The sequence below is a fragment of the Anas platyrhynchos genome, chromosome 15 (genome assembly GCF_047663525.1).
Source record: "Anas platyrhynchos isolate ZD024472 breed Pekin duck chromosome 15, IASCAAS_PekinDuck_T2T, whole genome shotgun sequence".
Lineage (NCBI taxonomy): Eukaryota > Metazoa > Chordata > Aves > Anseriformes > Anatidae > Anas > Anas platyrhynchos.
The window spans coordinates 7,033,650-7,053,599 of record NC_092601.1 but is presented as its reverse complement, the minus strand read 5'-3'; the positions used below and the strand labels follow the sequence as shown (position 1 = coordinate 7,053,599).

Below are 19,950 nucleotides of genomic sequence, written 5' to 3'. Positions count from 1 at the left end.
TGCGCGCGCACGCGGCCCCCGCGGAGGCGGCCGGGCTGTGCGCGTGCGCGCGGCGCCCCCCGCGGTGCCCGCGGCCGTGCAGGCTGGGGGCGCGTGCGCGGGGCCTGGCGGGAGCCGCGGCGCTGAGGGCGGTGAGGGCGGCGGCAGCGGGGGGGGGGGCCGCGTCCTGCCCGGTGCCAGCCCCGAGCCCGAGCACCGGCGGGTCCCGGGAGGGTCCGGGTGGGGGCCGGCGCTGCCCTGGGCGTGCTGAGGGCCGGGCGGGCCGTGGGGGTGGCAGCGCTGTGCGGCGGAGCCCCCCGGGTGTGGGGGCGGTGGGTGTGTGCCTGAGGGGAGCGGAGCCCTGAGGGGAGCGGAGCCCTGAGGGGAGCGGAGTCCCGGGGTCCCGCTGCTGGGTCTGGGTGTCCCCGGGGGCTGCCCCAGCAGTGACCTGCTCACCGCTTTATTTTCCTGCTGCTCTCCAGCGAGGGGCTGTGTGTGTGCTGGGGGGTGGCTGCGGGGATGCCGGGGCTGGCAGAGCCTTTCCCACTTGGCCCCGAGCTCGAGGCCCCCCCCATAACCTGACCGGGTGCTGCTCAGCCCCCCCGTGCCGGCCCACGGGCACACAGCGGGCACAGCCTGCGGCCGCTGCTCCAGGCCTGGTGGTGTCAGAGGCACCGGGAGGGCCGGGGGCCTGCGGGTGTGATGTGGGGACAGGGGGGGCTCTGCACAGAAACACTGCCCCAAAGCTGGGCTTGTGTCTGTTCTGTAAGGAAGCTGGGGCATCCGAAAGCTTGTGTGGCTTAACAACAAGCCAGGTAGGATTGACAGAGTGTCTGGGAACACTCAGGGGATGAAAACAACACAGATCGCATCTAGGTGTCACCGGAAAAAATAATTTCTTGTTAGAATCTCCTTCATTACTCAGTCACTCGTAGCTAGGTGGTGGTACGACAGGCGTCTATCTAAACGATGGTTGCTTTGCAGAAGCAGCACTGAGAACTTGGTTTGAAGGACTCCAGCCACGTTTTATATCAGCTCTTTGTTGCTTCCAAGCAATGCATTATACTTCTGTCCTTTGTAATTTGTAAAATAGCTGTGGGTAATATTGCACGATAGCTAGCTACTGACAGCCTTTGTACTGAATGGCTTTTCTTTCATTAATATTTGAAAAATCGCAGGTGTTTGTGCAGATAGTTTGAACACTAGGGGAAGAGCCTTCTGCTTCTCTTTCTTGCTGTTAATAATTAAATGTTGCCAAGTAAAGTTTGTAACAAGCTATCTGTGGACTTTCCACATTCAGGTGCCTCTGCTCATCCTAACTCTCCTTCTATTGTAGCCCTTTGTTTCTCCCATTGGTTTTGTTTCTTCATTCTGTTAATTTGAAACCTTGAAACAGCCTCCCCCGACCCCTGATCAGCTGTGTCATTTGGGTTGTTAAAGTAGCCTGAAAGAAGTTACACTGAAATTTTTGTATCCAGAAATTCAAGGCAGGCAAGCGTTAAAGCAAACCAGTCCACGCTGCTTGTGTCTCTTGCTGCCTCCAACATCAAGGTTATTGCGATCTGATAATACTGCCCTCGCATTTGTTTAGGTAAGGGCCTTTGCTTCGGTGCTGAAGCTGGATGGAGTTAATAACAGGCAAATCAGTGGCAAGAGACTGTAGATTTTGGTCCTTGGTGTTGTAGCTCTTTAAGTTGCATTCTGCGCTGCCCGTGAGGTTGGGGGGGGGCTGTTAGAGCTGCTTGTGTTGGGCTGTGTGGGGACGTGCTCCGAGGTAGGTGGGTGTATGGTAACACCTGGAATAGGTGAGCTGTGATAGTGGCCTGAAAGAAGCGTTGCTGGTCTCCACTTATGGCTTTGATTTGTGACTGAGAATTAAAGAGCTAAAACTTGTTTTGGAAGTCTGTGTTCATCTGGGGATGCCTTTATTTGCAGGTATAAGTGGAATATTTGGGTATGTTTGCATAGCACCTAGCTTGGGGACGAGGGCTTGCAGTGGAGTGCATCTAAGTAACGCTGGTCATCAGCCAATTAGTTCCCTTGTACCTGACCAGGCAGTCACGCGACCTGTCTGATATAAAAATAGGCAGAGCTAATTGCACCATATTAATGATTGACTTGCTTGGATTCCATGTGTATGGGTGGGAGGACGTGCTGGAGGCGTCCAGCTGTGGAATCAGCTGTTTCTCTGAACTAACAGATATAAGCGCTCTTATCTGCGTTGTTCATGCACTTAGGCTTCACCATATCTCATTTGGTCTCCTCTTGTTTAAACTTCTTGGGTCAAAGGACAGCTACCTGAGCTTCCAAATGTTGCAAAAGGCCAGGCGTTGTTGATTCCCACTGTCTCAGGGAAGGAGTTTAGTAGCCTGGCTGTTTTATCGTGCTTGGTACGGACACGGCTCTGTTCTGTTGCCAAACAGGTGTAACATCTGTGTGGCTACACCAGCGCTGGGTTATTTTGTTAGAGTTTTCAAGGAGAAAACAACTGAAGGAAGAAATAACTCACGTAAAAATATGCTCTCATGACCTGATTTTGCAGTCATTAAAACTACATTATTTCAAAATCTGCTAGGCTGAACATGATTCATTAGTAAAGAAAACTAATGTTTATCAGATTAATTCCAACTCTCTTACCTAATAGGACAAGAGCCCGGTCTAGTGACCGCTATCAGCTTACTAAGCTGATTTGAACCTTTGCACTACGTATCTCCAGAATATAGTTATTTTAGTTTCAGAACTGGCGATCTTAAACCTAAAAAGATAAATAGTGTAAGCTGCAGAGCTGGTGTTCTCAAGTCCCCTGCCTATGCAGAAACTACTGATGCCCTGTGAGGAGAGATGCTCTTCAGAGATTAGAGGAAGGACACCAAATTCTGTGTTAAACAGGCAATTTCATAGATCAAAACACTGGGGAGCACTGCGGGAGAGCTGGGGCAGAGGAGAACCAGCAATAAACCACAAAGGGAACACTGGCTAAAAATATTTATTACAAAGGTGCCACAAGCAGTAATCCTGCTTGTGGTTTGAGAGACTGAAATGAGTTGTTTATGCTGTAAGCACTTTAATAGTATGGTTAATTAGCCACTGCTCTCTAATGTGAGGGTATTTGCCCCCTTGTTCTCCATACTACAAAGGCAAATATGAAGGTTGGAAGCCATGCAGAAGTGCAGGCAGATTGCTTTTGTAGTTACAGAGGTCATCGGTGTACCTGATGCGTGTGAGTGCTGCCCGTCACATTCTTCTTAAACGGTCTAATTTTATTATTTTTTTCTCCTCATCAACAGAGCTGGCAGAAGGGAGCAAGTCAGAAGATCTACGCGAAGATAAGTTCTGCGGTAAGGATTAATAAAATTCCTTCAGTCTGGGGGAAGGAGGGGTTTACGGGTGCTGTTTGTCTTTTTTGTTTGTTTGTTTTTGCTATAATATCTCACTGGATAGAGGGAATGTTTGCTTTCTAATGTAATTCCCCAAGGGGACAAGATTCCTGCTTTACATCTCAGTATGCCTGTAAGCCCTCTCCTCCAGCTGAGAGACGAGCATTTGTGGATCTGTGCAGTGACATTTGGCAGAGCAGACATCAGATACTTTAAGTCCCTTTAAGTTTTCTCAGGATAAGCGTGTGGATAAGGAACACCATCTACTGCAAGGCGACTCATCTGTCCTGTGCTCTGAGCCCTTAGCTGTCTTAATGGTCCTCTGACAAGGCCAGGCTTCCCAAAACTTTGCCCCTCTTGTAAAACCGGAGATTAGCAATCTGTAATAATAGATTAAAAACTCAGCAACTAGTCTGTGGTTATGAATGCTGTTTATTTTTGATAAAAATACGGTAGCAGTAGCTTGGGATTGTGCAGTGATTGCTTTTACAGTATAAAATGCTGTTTCTGTACCTTTGCTGCTTCAGGACAAGTGTTGATGCTACTCTTAGGATTTTCGTAGGGCGTAATTCTTGAAAGACTACAGAAATAAGAGCAATATATTGCTTTATTTTAAGTTCCCTGGAATGTAGTTGTTGGCATTCTGCCCGAGATTAGATCCTCCTTTAATTCTAAAGTGTATTTGGAGCTGGTTTGGTGTTGGTGTCTAAGTTTTCTCTTGTGTGCAGGATAATCTACCTTTTGTTTCTGAAGAGGGGCAATCCATCACCAGGGTACTAGATTATTGAAGCTTTTATTTTGGGCAGTCTTGGGAAGAGGGAGAAGATACGGAGGTTTACAGAGCTGGGAGAGAACAGGTTCTTTATAAATTGACAGCTTTAACTTTGTAGTTCTCACAATGCTTATGTTACTGTAAATCAGCTCTTGTTTTCCAAGAGGAAACCTCTATGCCTTTAGCACTTGCTGCAAAAGATAATAAAGTCGTCTGATACGATAAGGATTTCCTACTCCATTTTCAGCTGCCAGCTGAAATCGTGGGGCTGCAAAACTTACCCTGAAATAAACAAGTTCTGTTGATAGCTCCTGGTGTGCATGGCATGCGCCTCCCTGCTTGCTTACTACAAAGGCAAAGAAGACATGCGGCAATTTCTATAAACCCAGAGTAAGAGTCGTAGCATCACGGAATGGTTTGTGGTGGAAGGGACAATCACAGAATCAAGATCACTTCATTCGTCTCCCTGCCATGGGCAGGGACACCTGCCACTGGACCAGGTTGCTCGAAGTTCTTTAGTTTGAGTGTATAATCCCGTCCCTAGGCAGGTATAAAGGATCAAGTGCCTTGAATATTCACAGAGCTAATAAATCATAATCATTTTAAATCACGTCTTGCTATATGAGACTTCTTATTTTCACTGGGGTGATATTGGTAGTTATTGACATGGGAGATTACACAGCAGAAGAGGTAACTTGTAGGGACTTGTGTGTTCGATTAGCCCAGGGTTGCTCGTTCAGCTGCCCATCGTCTACCTTTGGTTTGCTTTAAGCACTCTGACTGCTGGACTAAAGCTTTGCATGTTCATATATTGCACTGGGAGATCTTAAATCAATTTAAACACATTCTATCATTTAAATTGATAGAAAAGTTACATTCTTGTAAGTTTCCACACTGATATTTGTAGTGCTTTGATTAAATTAGTTTTGTTTTGTTTTAAAGATAACATTAGGAGTTGGGTCATTGACCTATTACCTTGATAGACTTAAAATGCATACTTCATATTTTGAAACTTCTGGTTTCAAAGTAAACATTTTAAATGAGTAACACTTAATTCGTTGTATAAAATAGATATGCTGCTTAAATTCCATTTTTTTTTTTTTTAATGGAAAATTCTCCCCTAGATGGTCCTCATGTCTGTAACGACATAGGCAGGACAGAAGCTCCTGATCTATACATTTGATAACATTTGCTATCCAGTACCCTCTTACAATGCTCTGTTCTTTAGCATTTTGCCCCCTTTGTGGAACCATTAATCTTTTTTTCTGTTCCTTTTTTTTTCCACCAGATTTTTTTTTCAGACCTTTGTGTTGTTTGTTTTGGGAGTGTTTGGGTTTTCTACCTCTGTGGTATCTTATAATAAGTACACTCATGGAATCAACAGTGATTGAGTATTAGAAGTGCTCGTGTTGTCCCAGGACAGGAGATGGGAATGAGGGGTTGCTGTTTTCTGTTGAAATGTTTGCATATATACGGCCTAGACATTCTCTTAAATATGAACTACTGTCATTTATTTATCAGACCAGAATAGATCGTCTTGTTTCTGAACTTTTTATTGTAATAAAATACATGATTGATTAATCAGAGATAATTAAAAGTCCCTGTTTAAGAAGACAATGTTACCTGTGTTTTCATTAATAAATGAAAGCACGAGATTCTCAGGCAAACCTTCAGTGACTGTGCTTCATATGCAATGGTGATGTCCACAGAGAAATCATTGAGATGCTTAAAATGATTTGCTCGGCAGCTCTTACCAGTGCTGTCAGACACTATCAGGTCTTCAGCAGTTTCTAAGGGAAGTCAGAAGTGAGTACTCATTTTGTGTCAACAGGTTTCTAGCCTTTGTCCCTAAAGAGCATGAAAAATAATGGGGAGCAAATATCTCAGCCCCTGTTGTGACTGATAAACTAGTGCTAGAGCATTATCCAGAAGCAGAAGCCCAGCTTATTCTGTGGACGGTGCCTAGGGCAATCCATAAAGAGATCGAACTGCATTTAACCTCATCAAAGCAATCCATCGAGCTCTTGTGTACTCCACTAAAGAGGATTGTCAATTCAGAATGCATCAGCATGGTCCAAATTGCTTTCCTACGCATGATGAGCTGGTTGTGTTTGGCTTGTTCTGGTGCTAAATGGAGTGCTTAATTTTTAGCTCTGATATCGTCCCAAATGGTTTGTGGAATGGGAAGTAATTGAAGCTGTAAATGTCACAGGGGATGGCACTGTGATGTCCGGTCTTGTTTCCAGATCCATGTAGCAGAGATGTCAAGGTATGCTGCTGTAAGCTTGGGCTCAGAGAAAACTGCAAGATGCACTGAAGTACTGGGGAGGAAAGAGTGCCTGTTGGTCAGCATTACTCCCTTGCTGCATTGCTTTGTTCTTCTATCAGATTCATTGGTATATAAAGCAAAAATCTCAGATGTGATTCAGTATTGTGCAAGGATGGGAAATCATCTACTTAGGGTTTGGGGTTTAATTTCCTTAAACTAGAGTGAGGACTAATGGCTAGAAATTTCAAGGATTCATCTGTTCGTGTGCCTTCTGCATGGGTCACTTCAATGAAAGGAAGTGGGCTTGAGCCTTTTCTCTAGCAGCATCACTACAGCATAAACGGGAGACAATGCGCTGCAGCTCCAGGAGGTTAGCAGTAGTCTTTTGTTGTGCAGCAAAAGAAAATACTTGCTTTCTGTTAGCACATTATAAAAACACATGACAAAATATCAGTTGTTGGTATCTAGCTGTTCTGTATAGTGCGTAGCAAAGAGCTGTATCAGAGGTGTTTGAAAAGTGATCCTCATTAAAATCAACAACTGCGCATGGGTAAGTTGAAAAACGTTATCAAAGTTTAGGTTTCGTGTTATACAGTAACTACACTGGGTGCATGTGAAGTATCCTAACAAGCTGTTAATCTGTCGTACAACTTTCAGAAGGCAAAATTGTAATGCTATTTAAATAGGATAAGGATCAAGGTTTTCCTGATTATAATTTTTTAAGGAACTTTTCTGTGTTCATTAAAATCAGTACCAAGTAGTTTAATCTCGGGTTTTAATCAAAGCTGGAATTTTTAAAATCAAGCATTTTAAAAAAGTTTAGAATATAAATATTGCACTAATGTGGATATATGTACTCTGGGTTCGGAAGAAATATTGGTACTCCACATTAGTTCTAGTTCAGGTATTTCAGTTTGCTGATTCTTGCATTTGGGAAAGAATCAAAAAATTCTTTATGCAAATTATGTATTTGATTATAATTTATTATTGTTTTATTATACAAATCAAAAAATGATTATTTTAATGAGCTGGAAGTAGAGTTGGTTAGTTTTGTGATTGAAATATTGAAATACATCTTGCAAAAGTTACTCAGTTGCTTTTGTAATGACACTTACTAAAGTTGTCCCTAGCCACATTAGCTTTAGCAGTGTTGTGACCTTATATTCCCTTTGATGAAGGGAAGTCATAATTCAAATCGTTTATTTTCTAACTGATGCATTTTTAGATGCTTTCATAGATTTTTTCAAAGGCAGTATCAGACTTTTGACTGCCACAATTTGCTTCATTGCTCTATAAAATTCAGTGCAGTTTTCAGACATCTTCTGAAAGTAGCCTACACAACAGTGGGAAGAATTAAGGGGTGGAATGGAAAAATGTGGCTAGACTGGCAAGCTTATTTCTTAAAAATGTAGTCATTGTCTTGAAATCATGCCAGTTCCAGTTCAATGGTCATTGCCTGGTTTTGAATTATAATGATGATTTGCTTCATAGTTTTAAACTTAACCTCGGAAAATCTTCTGTCTTTACTGCAGCCATTTTTGGTGTATTTTCAATATGCTTTTTTCTACTTCTCACTTGTTTTTAATTTGCAGTTAACTGAAGAGCGAGAAGCTCCATAATACACCAATAGATCCAACAATCTCAAACTTGTGTGGTGGTCGCTGCTAAAAAAGGGTGGTGTTCTGTTCTGTGCTAATTCTTACTGTTTTGTAGAAGTCAGTCAAATTAGAAAGGAGAATGGGGACATCTCCTTAAAGGAGGTGCATGGAACTGTCAAGCTCTGCCATTGACATGAGTAATGGAATTGGCTTTGCTAATTTTTAAAACCCCATCACAATTTTGTCTTAAGAGGTACTTGAAAGCATTCCAGTTCTCTGCAGTTGAGGCGCTGTAATCTAGAGATCCAGGCAGAGGATACTGCTGCAACGTGGTGCTAACTTTCCTAAAGTTACTTTACCAAGAGGAAGGAGTTGTGTTGTAATAAGGAGATATAAATGAGTCTCAGTACCTGCGAGAAGTGGGTGGGACACAGCCCCTGACCAGCTTGCTCTCTGCTACTGGAAATGAGACAGCTTTTGCCTGCTTTTACCATTAACTCAGAGTTAAACTTTGCTCTTTATGTGGTTGCCAGAAGAGAAGACTTGTACAGAGGGACGGATGGAGGAAGATTCAGAAGGAGTGGGAGGAGGAAATGACAAAGGCAGGCTAGAAGTTTTCTGAAATTTCTTGGGCTCTTCTCCTTTGGCAAGTAAATACTCCCAGTTCGAGGCCTGCTGGCTTGCAGTAGCTTTTGGCACAGTGTCGGGAGCTGTGCACCATTACGCTGAAGCACACTAATTCTGTTGGTTTTGCAAGCAGTTAAGATCTGGTCATGCTTTAGCGGCCTCAACAATGCCTGTTTGCTTTCCTGTCATTTTTTTTTTCTTGCAGCATTTCGAGCTCTGAGAAACACAAGCAGCCCGACCTACTTGCACAGCTGGAAGATTTCTCTCAGCCAGTGTGCTCCAAAGTTCTGTCAGATTTCCATCCCCTAGCCACTGCCTTCAGTGAGCTTGCTGAGGAGCACACACTCACTAAATCAGTTAGTTTCTGGAGAAATTTCCAGAGGGAAAGATGACATGCAAGCTTTAAGCATGCCTGTGACTCTGAATGATGGAAAATATCTATGAATTCATATGGATATATGACATGAAGTGTGTGAATGATAGAAAAAGAAGAGTAAGGAGAGAGAGAAGAAAATTTATAGGGAAAAGGACAGAAAAGTTGCAACTCTGAATATCTTGTAAGTTCTCTCATGAGATGGACATTTCAATTAACCCTCCCTAATGTAGACGTAAGTGGTTCCCAAAAAGTGATGGCAGAAGGGGGAAGCTGTTTCATAGTGAAGACTCCAGCACATACAGGATCGTAATGGTTTCTGTGCTGAAGTGACCATGAATTGTATGGTTCAGCTTCCTGTACTTTGCTCCCTCCTGAATAGAAATATAATTTTTCTCCACAAGGGTATTGTAGAATTTCAATTAAAGGTAAGTCTCCTGTGTTTCCCAGGTGGAGAATGACAGAAGAATGTTAACTTAACAGACCTACATCGACTCTGCAGTGGGCTGGTATCCCACCGTTACTCCTTTGCTGATCCCAAAGACGTGCTCACAAGGAAGCACTGTTCCTACACACCATAATACAGCCTGCTTTCAGGTCTGAAGTGGGGACAACATGCTGCCTCCTTTAACTACAGTCTGAGCATTAACTTCATATGTGGAAGAACACAACAAAAAGAACAGGTGAGCATTTCTTTATTGTTCTTACGTTCTACAGTGTAATAGATGACTCCCCCAAAAAAACTGTTTTTATAAAATCTGAAAAAAAATATTTGGAGGGGAGGAGCCATCCAAAAGGCTTCCTTGTGTTGCTGACAAGCTTATTAAAGAGAAATTAAATTTTGGAGTTTCAGCATGTGGTTCCAAAAAGAAAAAAATCTTAATTCATTTTTAGCCACAATTTAAAACTATCTAGGTTAAATGTATGGCTGTCCAAGCTAATGCTCATTGGATGTTCTGAACTTGAACCAAAGTGTTTGTTTTATCCTACTGTAGTGAAGTAGGAAGGATGAGTCATCTGTCCTGATGGTGTGTCTGCCGTGAGTTTCAAATCCTTTTAATGCACTTGCTATAAAAAAGCCCATGGTCTGCGCTAGTAAATGTCAAGTTCTATGCATCGTCCAGTCTGTTGATACAGGAATGACTAAAGGTTTTCTGGAAGCATTTCAGTAACTGTTTTTGTTGCTTTGACCTTTGCACGTAATGCCATAATTGTACAAATCAGTTTCAAAGCCCTGTTGCATCTTATAGGGCTCAGCTGCCTTTGCAGACTCTGCAGCGTCAGTGGGGGTGTGCTCCCTAGCTTTAACCCAGCACTGAGGGAGCATTGACAGAGATGTTCCTGCAGTGGACTAACTTGTTGTCTGCTGTCACTGGTGTGTTTCAGTGGAAAACTAGAAGGGGAGATGCAGTGAATTAAAGCTAATTCACGTATGGGCATTAGTGGATGCTGTTTGCTGGGACACAGGTGTGCTTTGAAGCTGGAGTCAGCTGGTAGATCGTGTTAACATGTGGTTTGAGGAACCAGAGGCTAGAACCTGATCTTTCAGCTCTCACTGCTCTTATTATAGTCTAGTGTGTTTTTAAAATGGTCTAATGATTGTGATAGCAGGCCCTCTAGAGGGTGACTTGATCATAGAAATGCATACAAAATCAGAACCAGAAGTCCAGTGCAGTGCTCACGAGGATTAAGAATCACTTTCATGAAGCTGTTTTAAGCTGCTGTGAGCCTGTACTGCCATCAGAAAGGGTGCTTCTGCCTTGTCACCTTTGCACTGGCACTAACGTTAACCTAGGTGACCCTACAGCTGCACATCTTGCTTACCAAATGGCAAGGAAGAATTGTACATCAACAAACCAGTCTCCGTGACTGTGTGACCACATGAGAGCCAGTACCAGCATAAAGGAGTAACTAGGAGCACGTGGTTGTGTCTAGCAGGAGGTCAGCGTCTCCTTTTACTGGCTGCACAGTCTTGGAACGGTTTACACTGCTTGCGAAACTGCACAATTTTAGTATAAATAACTGTTGCTTCCCCAGAGAATTAGGAATAGAGACTGCAAACTGGACAAGCTGTGAATATTTCTGAGTGGGATGTTTCTCTCTGTAAGTAAGAAGTTAATTTAAACTTTAGTTAGGAAGTTGAGTTAGGAAGTCTACTTCATGTGCAGATGTGCTCACAATCAGTCTGTGGGCTGGCCATTGATAACAACTTTGATATGAGTTTCTGACAAGTACGTAATGAGAATGGAAGTGACGTTTGGCTTAAAAATAAAAAATGCTTATATACTTTTTGCTTTAGAGAACAGCTTTGGCAGTGCGGGAGCAAGTTGCATGTATATATGTGTGTTCCTAAAGAAAATGGGAGATCATCTGTTACTCAACTTTTTTTTTTTTTTACTTCTTTCAGGAAAATCTGCAAGACGTTTAATGATGAAATAGTCTCAGTTCTCATGATTTTTCTCATATGCTTCTCCTCAAGCCATGGATGAATACAGCTGCTTTGTGGATTGGGACAAAATGGATGTTACTGTCCAGAGCCAGGATGCAAAGGACCTAACCTGCACGGAGTTCCAGGAACTCAAGCAGCTGGCCCGACAAGGCTACTGGGCCAAGAACCATTCTCTGAGAGCCAAAGTGTACCACAAGCTAATTAGCAACATCCCGTGCCGCACAGTGACCCCGGACGCAAATGTTTACCGCGACATTGTTGTGAAGATTGTCGGAAAGCGTAACAGTAACTCCCTGCCACTACCAGAGTTTGTTGACGACAGCCTTGTCCCTACGTACTGCTTGAATGCTGAAGGCATTGGGGCAGTCAGGAAGATTATTTTGTGCATTGCAAACCAGTTCCCAGACATATCGTTTTGCCCAGCGCTGCCATCTGTGATAGCTTTGCTCCTTCACTACAGCAAGGATGAGGCAGAGTGTTTTGAACAGGTTTGCCGCATCCTTGCTTGCAACGACCCTTCTAAGCGGCTCATCGATCAGACATTCCTAGCCTTTGAATCCTCGTGCATGACTTTTGGGGACCTGGTTAACAAGTACTGTCAGGCAGCACACAAGCTGATGGTGGCAGTGTCTGAGGACGTGTTAGAGGTATACTCTGACTGGCAGCGGTGGCTCTTCGGAGAGCTGCCCATGGTGTACATTGCTCGGGTCTTCGATGTGTTTCTGGTGGAGGGCTACAAAGTTCTCTATCGCGTTGCGCTGGCTATTCTGAAATTCTTTCACAAAGTCAGAGCTGGGCAGCCCATGGAGTCTGACAGCGTACAGCAGGATATTCGGGCTTTTGTGAGAGACATCGCGAAGTCAGTGTCTCCAGAGAGGCTTCTGGAAAAAGCCTTTGCTATCCGCCTTTTCTCACGGAAGGAGATCCAGCTGCTGCAGATGGCCAACGAGAAGGCTTTGCAGCAGAAGGGCATCACAGTCAAACAGAAAAGGTAGGGGTCTCCCCACAGGTAGTCCGAGTGATTCTCCACAAACCTGAGATCCTGAGCTTTTCTCTGTCTGATGAACAGTCCGCTAGTCTTACGTGCCTGGTGGAGGAGGAGAAGAGCTCTGCTGGTGCATGCTGATACCTCTGCTGACTTTTTCTGTGGGAACTTGGTTAGAAATAGTCAGGAGCCCAAAAATTAAACGTTGCTGGGACTGAACTGAGAAGTGTGATGAATTCATAATTACCTTTCACGGGTATATGCTGATTGCAAATATTGCAAATTTCAAAAGTGTCTCACAGGCTGATTTTAAACCAAAAGACATTTTATTAAAGCTGGAAAAACACTGGTAACTTACTGGGAAGAAAAGTACCCAAACAAATACGACGATGGTTAAGATGAGATTATTAGTATAAAACATGAATTTCGTGCCATCCAGCACTGTGAACTCAGGTGCTTCTTTACTGCAAATAGGCAAACACTGTCTGAGGTGGGAATGTTTTCCTCACCTAGGGAGTTTATTTTATAATAGTGGAGAAATAACTAAGTCTTGTTTTACTTTTACTAAAAGTAAATTTAGTAAAAGTATTTTTACTTTTAAAAGTAGTTTGACCACAAACCTCCTGAAAATCAAGGCCATAGTAACCATAGGTAGGAGATGGCTAGTTTTGTGATGGGTACACGTGCTATTTGAAATTAACTATTCTGAAAGAACAACGAAAAAGGAAAGTGAGGATACTAATCCAAAAGATGATTGCATTATCTCTTTTTCAGAAACAAGAGGAGGAAAAGCCCGCTGGGAGCAATGGACCAATGAAATCTTGGTCCATTATAATAGGTAGCCTTAATAATAGCTTAGCGAAGAGACCTCTGCATGTGTGTGTCTTACAGCCAGTTATGTTGCTGAGTAAGTCACAGTAGTTGCAAGCGGGTGTGTTCTGTGGTATTGAAATAGCCTTACCCAATTCTAGCCTACAAGATAACTTAGGCGTTAGCTGAACTTCTTACGTGTACATTGTATGCAGAAAGTTATCTCCATGAACCCTGCAGTCTTTTCCAAGGGTTTGTTTTTAGATTTACAATTTGGTTTACACCTGGCTTGTGCTTTACCTTGCTTTTCTCTTGGAAGAGACTGTTCTGCCAGCCTCAAATGTGCCGAGGCGCTGAGCCCCTGGAAGGTCACGTTGGGTAGAATTCATGATCATTGCATTCAGGACTTGCAACAAGCAGTATGAACTCCTGCAGTTTGTGCATATTACCTTTCATTTGTGTACTGAGGTTCAGAAAAGCTGTAATATCCTTTCTGAATGTATTAGTATATTCTTCAGCAACAGAGTGAGAGTTACACAGAAGGTCCAGCTGCACTGAATGTTGTAGAGGCATTCTCACTCAGAACAGTGGTGCCTTCAAAGCAAAATGTAGTAAATTCATACCCAAATAAGTCCAGTAGGAATTACCTCAGCAGGCAGAGTTGCTAATGAAAAACTTTTATCATCTTTACTTTTTCAAACATATTTCTTATTCTCCGTTACCTGGGTACTGCTGTGAACTAGGCTCAATTTGGATCCTGGTGTACACAGATGTAGTTGCTGGAGAAGAGCTTTTCTCCACTGCTCAATAAGATGAAAGTTTTCTTGTCTGGATAGTTGTGTTTGGCCTGTGCAAGTAGTTAATGAATTATTTTACAATCAAATAACTGAGCAGGCAGCAAAAGGGGGAAAAAAAAAAAAAAAGTGGAAGATAGAAAATATTTTAACCTAACCTGTCATTTTTTTTCCTTTTGCTTGGTGATTCAAATCAAACTGTGCTTTGTTTCTTTCCAGGCTCCTTACATTCACTTTGCCATGGATATAGAAAATCACTGATCTGTTCTATCTTTTTTTTGTCTTTCCTTTTACGTTCTTCTTCTGTCAATTGCATACCCACTGCACCCCTCCTGTTTGCAGTGTGGCATCTCCAAAAAGGTAGGCTCGAACACTCAGATCTTTGCGCTTTGCTCACTTCTTCTGTCTTTGATTGGCTGCTAATTTTTTTTCTAATCTTGTCACTATTGCTAATGCTGGGGCAAGAGAAGCAAGGCAGCAATTACAGCATCAGATTGCTGCATAACATCTACTGAATACACTCTTGCAAAGTTAGTTCAAAGCACCTGCAGAGTCCTAAGATCGGAGTGTGGGGGAGGAATGGATGCAGCTGGTCAACACAGCATTTTTGTACAGCAGTACAAGTCTGTATTTTTCAGGACAGAGAAGCTTGATGTTAATGATGGGATTTAAGTTATCTCTATGCTGGAAGAAAAATTGGGTGTTTTGTTAGCTTTGTTTAAAAAAAAAAAAAAAAGGCAATATCCTCGGAGTTATAAGGTACTGTTCCATGTCCAAGCCTGGTATGTGCTGTTGCAGTTCACGTAAGGCATGCTCAATTATTTCCTACTTTGCAAGCTTTCCGCAACTAATTGGAAAGCTGTTGGACTGAACCCAATTTGGCACACTCCTACAAGTGACTTGCCTCAATTTATACTACGTTGTATTTACTTTTATGTGGGTAGCTTTTTGAAAGAGGCAAGATGACTTTTTGCTTGTGGGTCAAGAAGGTCAGAGTTACTCAGCCATACAGCATTAGTGGTTAACTCAGTCATTCATCAAGTCTTGGCCTGGAAAGCGTTTCTTAAAGAACAAAAACTAGTGGATTGTAAATATCCGATAAGCAGAGAACAAATAGACTGCCCTGTGATTAGTACCACAGATGTGTGGGTCTCAATTAATGCTTTTGAGACAATTTTTTTGGCCTTGTTGCAGGTGCCATGGGTTAACTTTAGTGAGAGATGCACACTAACATTTGTACTAATTTATAAAAGCCAATTGGAATTAATTTCCTCATGTTTTCATGTCTGAAAGAACACCTTAAGAGGAAACTTGTCCAAGTGTGTTTCATATCACATACAGTGGATTGAGGATTTTGTCTCTGAAAAATCATCTGTTTTTTAATTCTAGCCAAGGAAATCTTCAAAGTTCATATATTATTTTACCTTAGTTACAGGATTCTGGAAACAGCAGAAAGCCTCGACTTCTGCCAGGAAGCACGGAGTTTGGATCTGAGGGGACTGATGTAGGTGCAGGGTGTCTGTTAACGCTGGTCTCAACACAGGATTATGTTTCAGTCTTACACACCTGCAGCAGCCATTTTTGCCTGAGAAGAAGCATATCGCTTACAGCACATGTTCATGTCCTAACCGAAATTATGGTGGCTTTTAAAGGTTATGCAGACCCAGCAAGATTTGACCCAAAACAAAGTAGACCAGGGAGAAGTAATTTGGTGACTCACAGTTTGGCGTGTGATATTTGTAAGTTATCTTGGAAAACACACAAGACGTGGCTGCTGTGACAGCTGCTACCACACAAAGGCAACACTGGCTTTATCTTCAGGAGCTCTGAAGTCTCGGAGGCGCTTTGTGTTAATGATATAGCTGCAAAAATAACATTCCTTCTAAAGCTGCAAATCAGCTGGTTTATTAAACACTTAAATGTTGTTAGTTTCTAATCCTTTACTTTCCTTCATGATAATAAAAACTGAACTGTCTTTCTAATACCAGCAATTAATAGAAAGTTGCCATGCAGATCCCAATAAGCTAACGTGAAGGACTGAGGAAAATACTGATGAGGAAAATACCTCAATGGGTGATGCACATCTCAGTGCAGTGCCAGGCCAAATTCAGTGTTCTCTCAGGCAGTGGTTTTTTTGTTTGTTTGTTTTTGTTTTGTCTTGTTTTTGCTGGATAATCCTGAAAGGCCTGTGGTGGTGGTGAAGGCTAAACCTGATTTTCAGCAGCTGGTACAGACCAGAGCCTCTTTTTACTTAGCCAACTTGAAAATCAGCTACCCTCTGAAGTGATGGTTCTCAGCATTGTTAACAAATATTTTAAAAAGTTTAACAGAAATGCTGCCAAAGAATGAGAGAACAAAAACAGGCTAGTTACTTGTATCTCCAGTTGCAATTTGCTGAAAAGCATCAAAAAAATGAAGCAGCACAGGGTTTGGTTTTGAGGGGACCAATGGAGCTGAGGGCCGTGTAATGGCACTGGTGTCAACACGGGACAGGGCGTCCAGTCTAGGCACCTACAACTGTGATGTGACTTGGCAATAAGTCATTGTATTTCAAGTACTTAAGTAAAGCAGTACTCTCGGTTCCTTTTATAGAACGGTGACATGAAATAAAAAACGATTCATGGTGATAGTCAGGAGCCAGCCTGGAGTACTTTTAAATGACCAGGTGACTGTTCAGTGCTTTTTAGCAAACCAGAAGGATCTGTTCGTAGAAAAGCTGTAGGAAGACACGGGGTAGGTACTGACAGTGATGTGCTGCTATGCATACCCCTGCAATACAGGGTTGGAGGGGGGTGTGGGCAGGAAAGTCCTCACCTCACCGGCTCATGGCAGCCAGGAGAAGGAGCAGAGGTGAAAGGCAGGCACGCTGCAGTTGAGAGTCTTTTATGAACCAGCACTTAGGTTTGTTGCCCAAATAGATCTATGTAAATGTGGAAAATGTACTGGCTAAGCACAGGAATAATTACGAGGGTTGTTATTTGGTGTTATACAAAGTTTTAAACAAACTTACTAATTTGCTACTAAGTCTTAGCCTGTTTATAATCATTATTTTTTCCTCCAGAAATGCATTGTAATAAACTAATTAACAGCCCTGCATGTTTTTTAATTCCTTGAATGTGGGAAAAATCTTAATTTCTGATGAACTAAAACCAAGGCTTTGTTTCTCAGATCTGTTCATAGTGCCACCAGTCTTTAGCTGCAGACCAGACAGGACCAGGAGGGCTGAGACCAAAAGTAAGGTTCTGAAGATGTGGGTTCAAGTCTTGAGCTGAGACCTAAAGTATTACTCTGAAGGTGTGGGTTCAGGTCTCTGCTCAGACTTTGCAGCAGATCAGTTGATCTCTCCTGTGCTTCAGTTTGCTTTGTTTAAAAGCATAAATAATATCCTAGTCACAGTGATATACTGTAAGTTTTAAAAGCCACTAGTACTCGTAGGCTGTTTAAGTAGGCATCCATACAAGTTTCTGACCAACTAAACAGTGCAGGGCAAGAATGCAAGTAGTGACTTAGTTCATGTTGCTAAAGGAAATGCTAGGTTTTTAAATGACCTAAGAAGTCATCTCATGAGAAATGTTGTTGCTAAGGCAACTATGCTAAATTTCCATAAGCATTTCCCAATTTCTCCTGGCAAGCACTGCTTTAAAGTATGGTGCAAATGCTGATTTCTTGGTACTACAAAGGAAAAAAAATAATTAAAATATATATGCGTGTGTAATTTTGGGAGCAGCTAAGATATCCAGATATGTGCAGATATGCAGAATTGAGGTCCTCTTTATGTTCCACAAAGAGAGAAAAGAAATGCAGAACTGTCCAAAAAAAAAAAAAAAAAAGGAAAATACTTGCAACTCTTCTACAAACTGAACCCTTGCAAACTAAAACTTATTTCAACTAATTGCTCTTCAATAACTTAATACCTTGTGTGAGTTTATATGTCACTTCTACCATATACTTGACCATCACACTTACATTTTAAAAGACTTTAACATCAGTTGCGGATGCAGTAACACTTGTTTAATCCCCAGGCTCTGAGTTTGTGTGCTTATTTAATCTAAGAAATGAAGGCTGGTTGAGATGTTATTCTTTTTATTACCTAAGAGTGTTTAAAGGTTAAGAATCAGTTTTCACAATTGTATCAGGTCTCTTGGAGAGGAAGCAGGGAGGTTGATTTCTGGTGTGAGCTGCTGGCATTCCCTTACTTTGTGTGTTCAGATTCCATCTGCAACCATGAGGCTAGGAGCTTCTTCACTTCTTAATGAAGTAGAAGTCATTCGTAATGAAATGTTTCCAATTGGTGGAACTTCAATCCAAACCAAATATTTAAAGCTTTTACAAAGTTGTTTACCATGGTAATAGTGATTTCTCTGAGATTTCTGACGGTCTTAGGAATTCCCTGATTCCACAATACAGGCAGCACCTTAGAGGGGAAAAAAACTAAGTGCTACCTGTTTATTTCAGACCCTGACTATAGGGATTTTGGTGTTAGTATTTAAGTATTTAAGATGAATTAAATAGCAAAAGTAATTTGTTCATAATTTAAGGTCATGGTCAAGCTAGCAGGCTCACCGTCATGTCCTTTATATATACAGATGCAGGCAACAACAGCCACGCAGAAGTATTGCTCAAAATATGACAGTAAAACGAGATCATTAGGTCTCAAGGATTATGTTAAGCTGCTGGAGTTTATGTTCTTCACCATATTGTGGCCTTCTGGTCCCATGGGCTGGAGCTTTGGACAGTGGCATACCTGCTAGGGTCGTTAGGTGTTCAGCTCTTTGCTTCTTGCCTTCGAGTAATGAAAAACTGTTGGTTTTATTAAATTATTGTTTCTCAATGTTTTATATTGTGTTTCTCAGACAGAATGTGCACTTGGCAGTCCATGCTGAGAACTTCAAGTCTGAAATTGTCAGCGTGAAGGAGATGCGAGATATCTGGTCATGGATCCCAGAGCGCTTTGCACTTTGCCAGCCCCTCTTGCTCTTCACCACCTTGGAACATGGCTGTAGTCTGAGCAGGTAATTTTAACTTTCCCCTCACCTCTCTACCGTAGAGCAAAAAAGAATCATAGAATCATAGAATCATAGAATATCCTGAGTTGGAAGGGACCCTTAAGGATCATCAAGTCCAACTCTTGACACCGCACAGGTCTACCCAAGTTCAGACCATGTGACTAAGTGCACAGTCCAATCTCTTCTTAAATTCAGTCAGGCTCGGTGCAGTGACCACTTCCCTGGGGAGCCTGTTCCAGTGTGCAACCACTCTCTCTGTGAAGAACCCCTTCCTGATGTCCAGCCTAAACTTCCCCTGCCTCAGCTTAACTCCATTCCCGCGGGTCCTGTCGCTGGTGTTAATGGAGAAAAGGTCTCCTGCCTCTCGACACCCCCTTACGAGGAAGTTGTAGACTGCGATGAGGTCTCCCCTCAGCCTCCTCTTCTCCAGGCTGAACAGGCCCAGTGCCCTCAGCCGTTCCTCGTACGTCTTCCCCTCCAGGCCTTTCACCATCTTCGTAGCCCTCCTCTGGACACTCTCCAACAGTTTCATGTCCTTTTTATACTGTGGTGCCCAGAACTGCACACAGTACTCGAGGTGAGGCCGCACCAGCGCAGAGTAGAGCGGGACAATCACCTCCCTCGACCTACTAGCGATGCCGTGCTTGATGCACCCCAGGACACGGTTGGCCCTCCTGGCTGCCAGGGCACACTGCTGGCTCATATTCAACTTGCTGTCTACCACGACCCCCAGATCCCTCTCTTCTAGGCTGCTCTCCAGCGTCTCATCGCCCAGTCTGTACGTGCAGCCAGGGTTTCCCCGTCCCAGGTGCAGGACCCGGCACTTGCTCTTATTGAACTTCATGCGGTTGGCGATCGCCCAGCTCTCCAACCTATCCAGATCCCTCTGCAAGGCCTTTCCACCCTCATTT

The 19,950-nt window shown here is 42.9% G+C and overlaps 1 protein-coding gene across 6 annotated transcripts in view; it reads left to right on the top strand.

The window, feature by feature from the left end:
- The window catches only part of TBC1D24 (TBC1 domain family member 24), a 30,895-nt gene continuing 10,945 nt past the window's right edge, over positions 1 to 19,950 (top strand). The window contains exons 1-6 of one of the 6 annotated variants that reach the window (XM_027468966.3): positions 1 to 131; positions 3,267 to 3,317; positions 9,446 to 9,678; positions 11,403 to 12,435; positions 14,376 to 14,393; positions 18,887 to 19,045. In XM_027468966.3, the coding sequence (XP_027324767.1) occupies positions 11,477 to 12,435; positions 14,376 to 14,393; positions 18,887 to 19,045 (1,136 nt within the window). In that variant the 5' untranslated portion in view covers positions 1 to 131; positions 3,267 to 3,317; positions 9,446 to 9,678; positions 11,403 to 11,476. Of the gene's footprint in view, positions 132 to 3,266; positions 3,318 to 6,672; positions 6,948 to 9,445; positions 9,679 to 10,010; positions 10,035 to 11,402; positions 12,436 to 14,375; positions 14,394 to 18,886; positions 19,046 to 19,950 lie in introns of those variants that run through there. The other 5 variants (XM_072023920.1, XM_027468968.3, XM_027468969.3 and 2 more) reach the window with 5 other exon arrangements.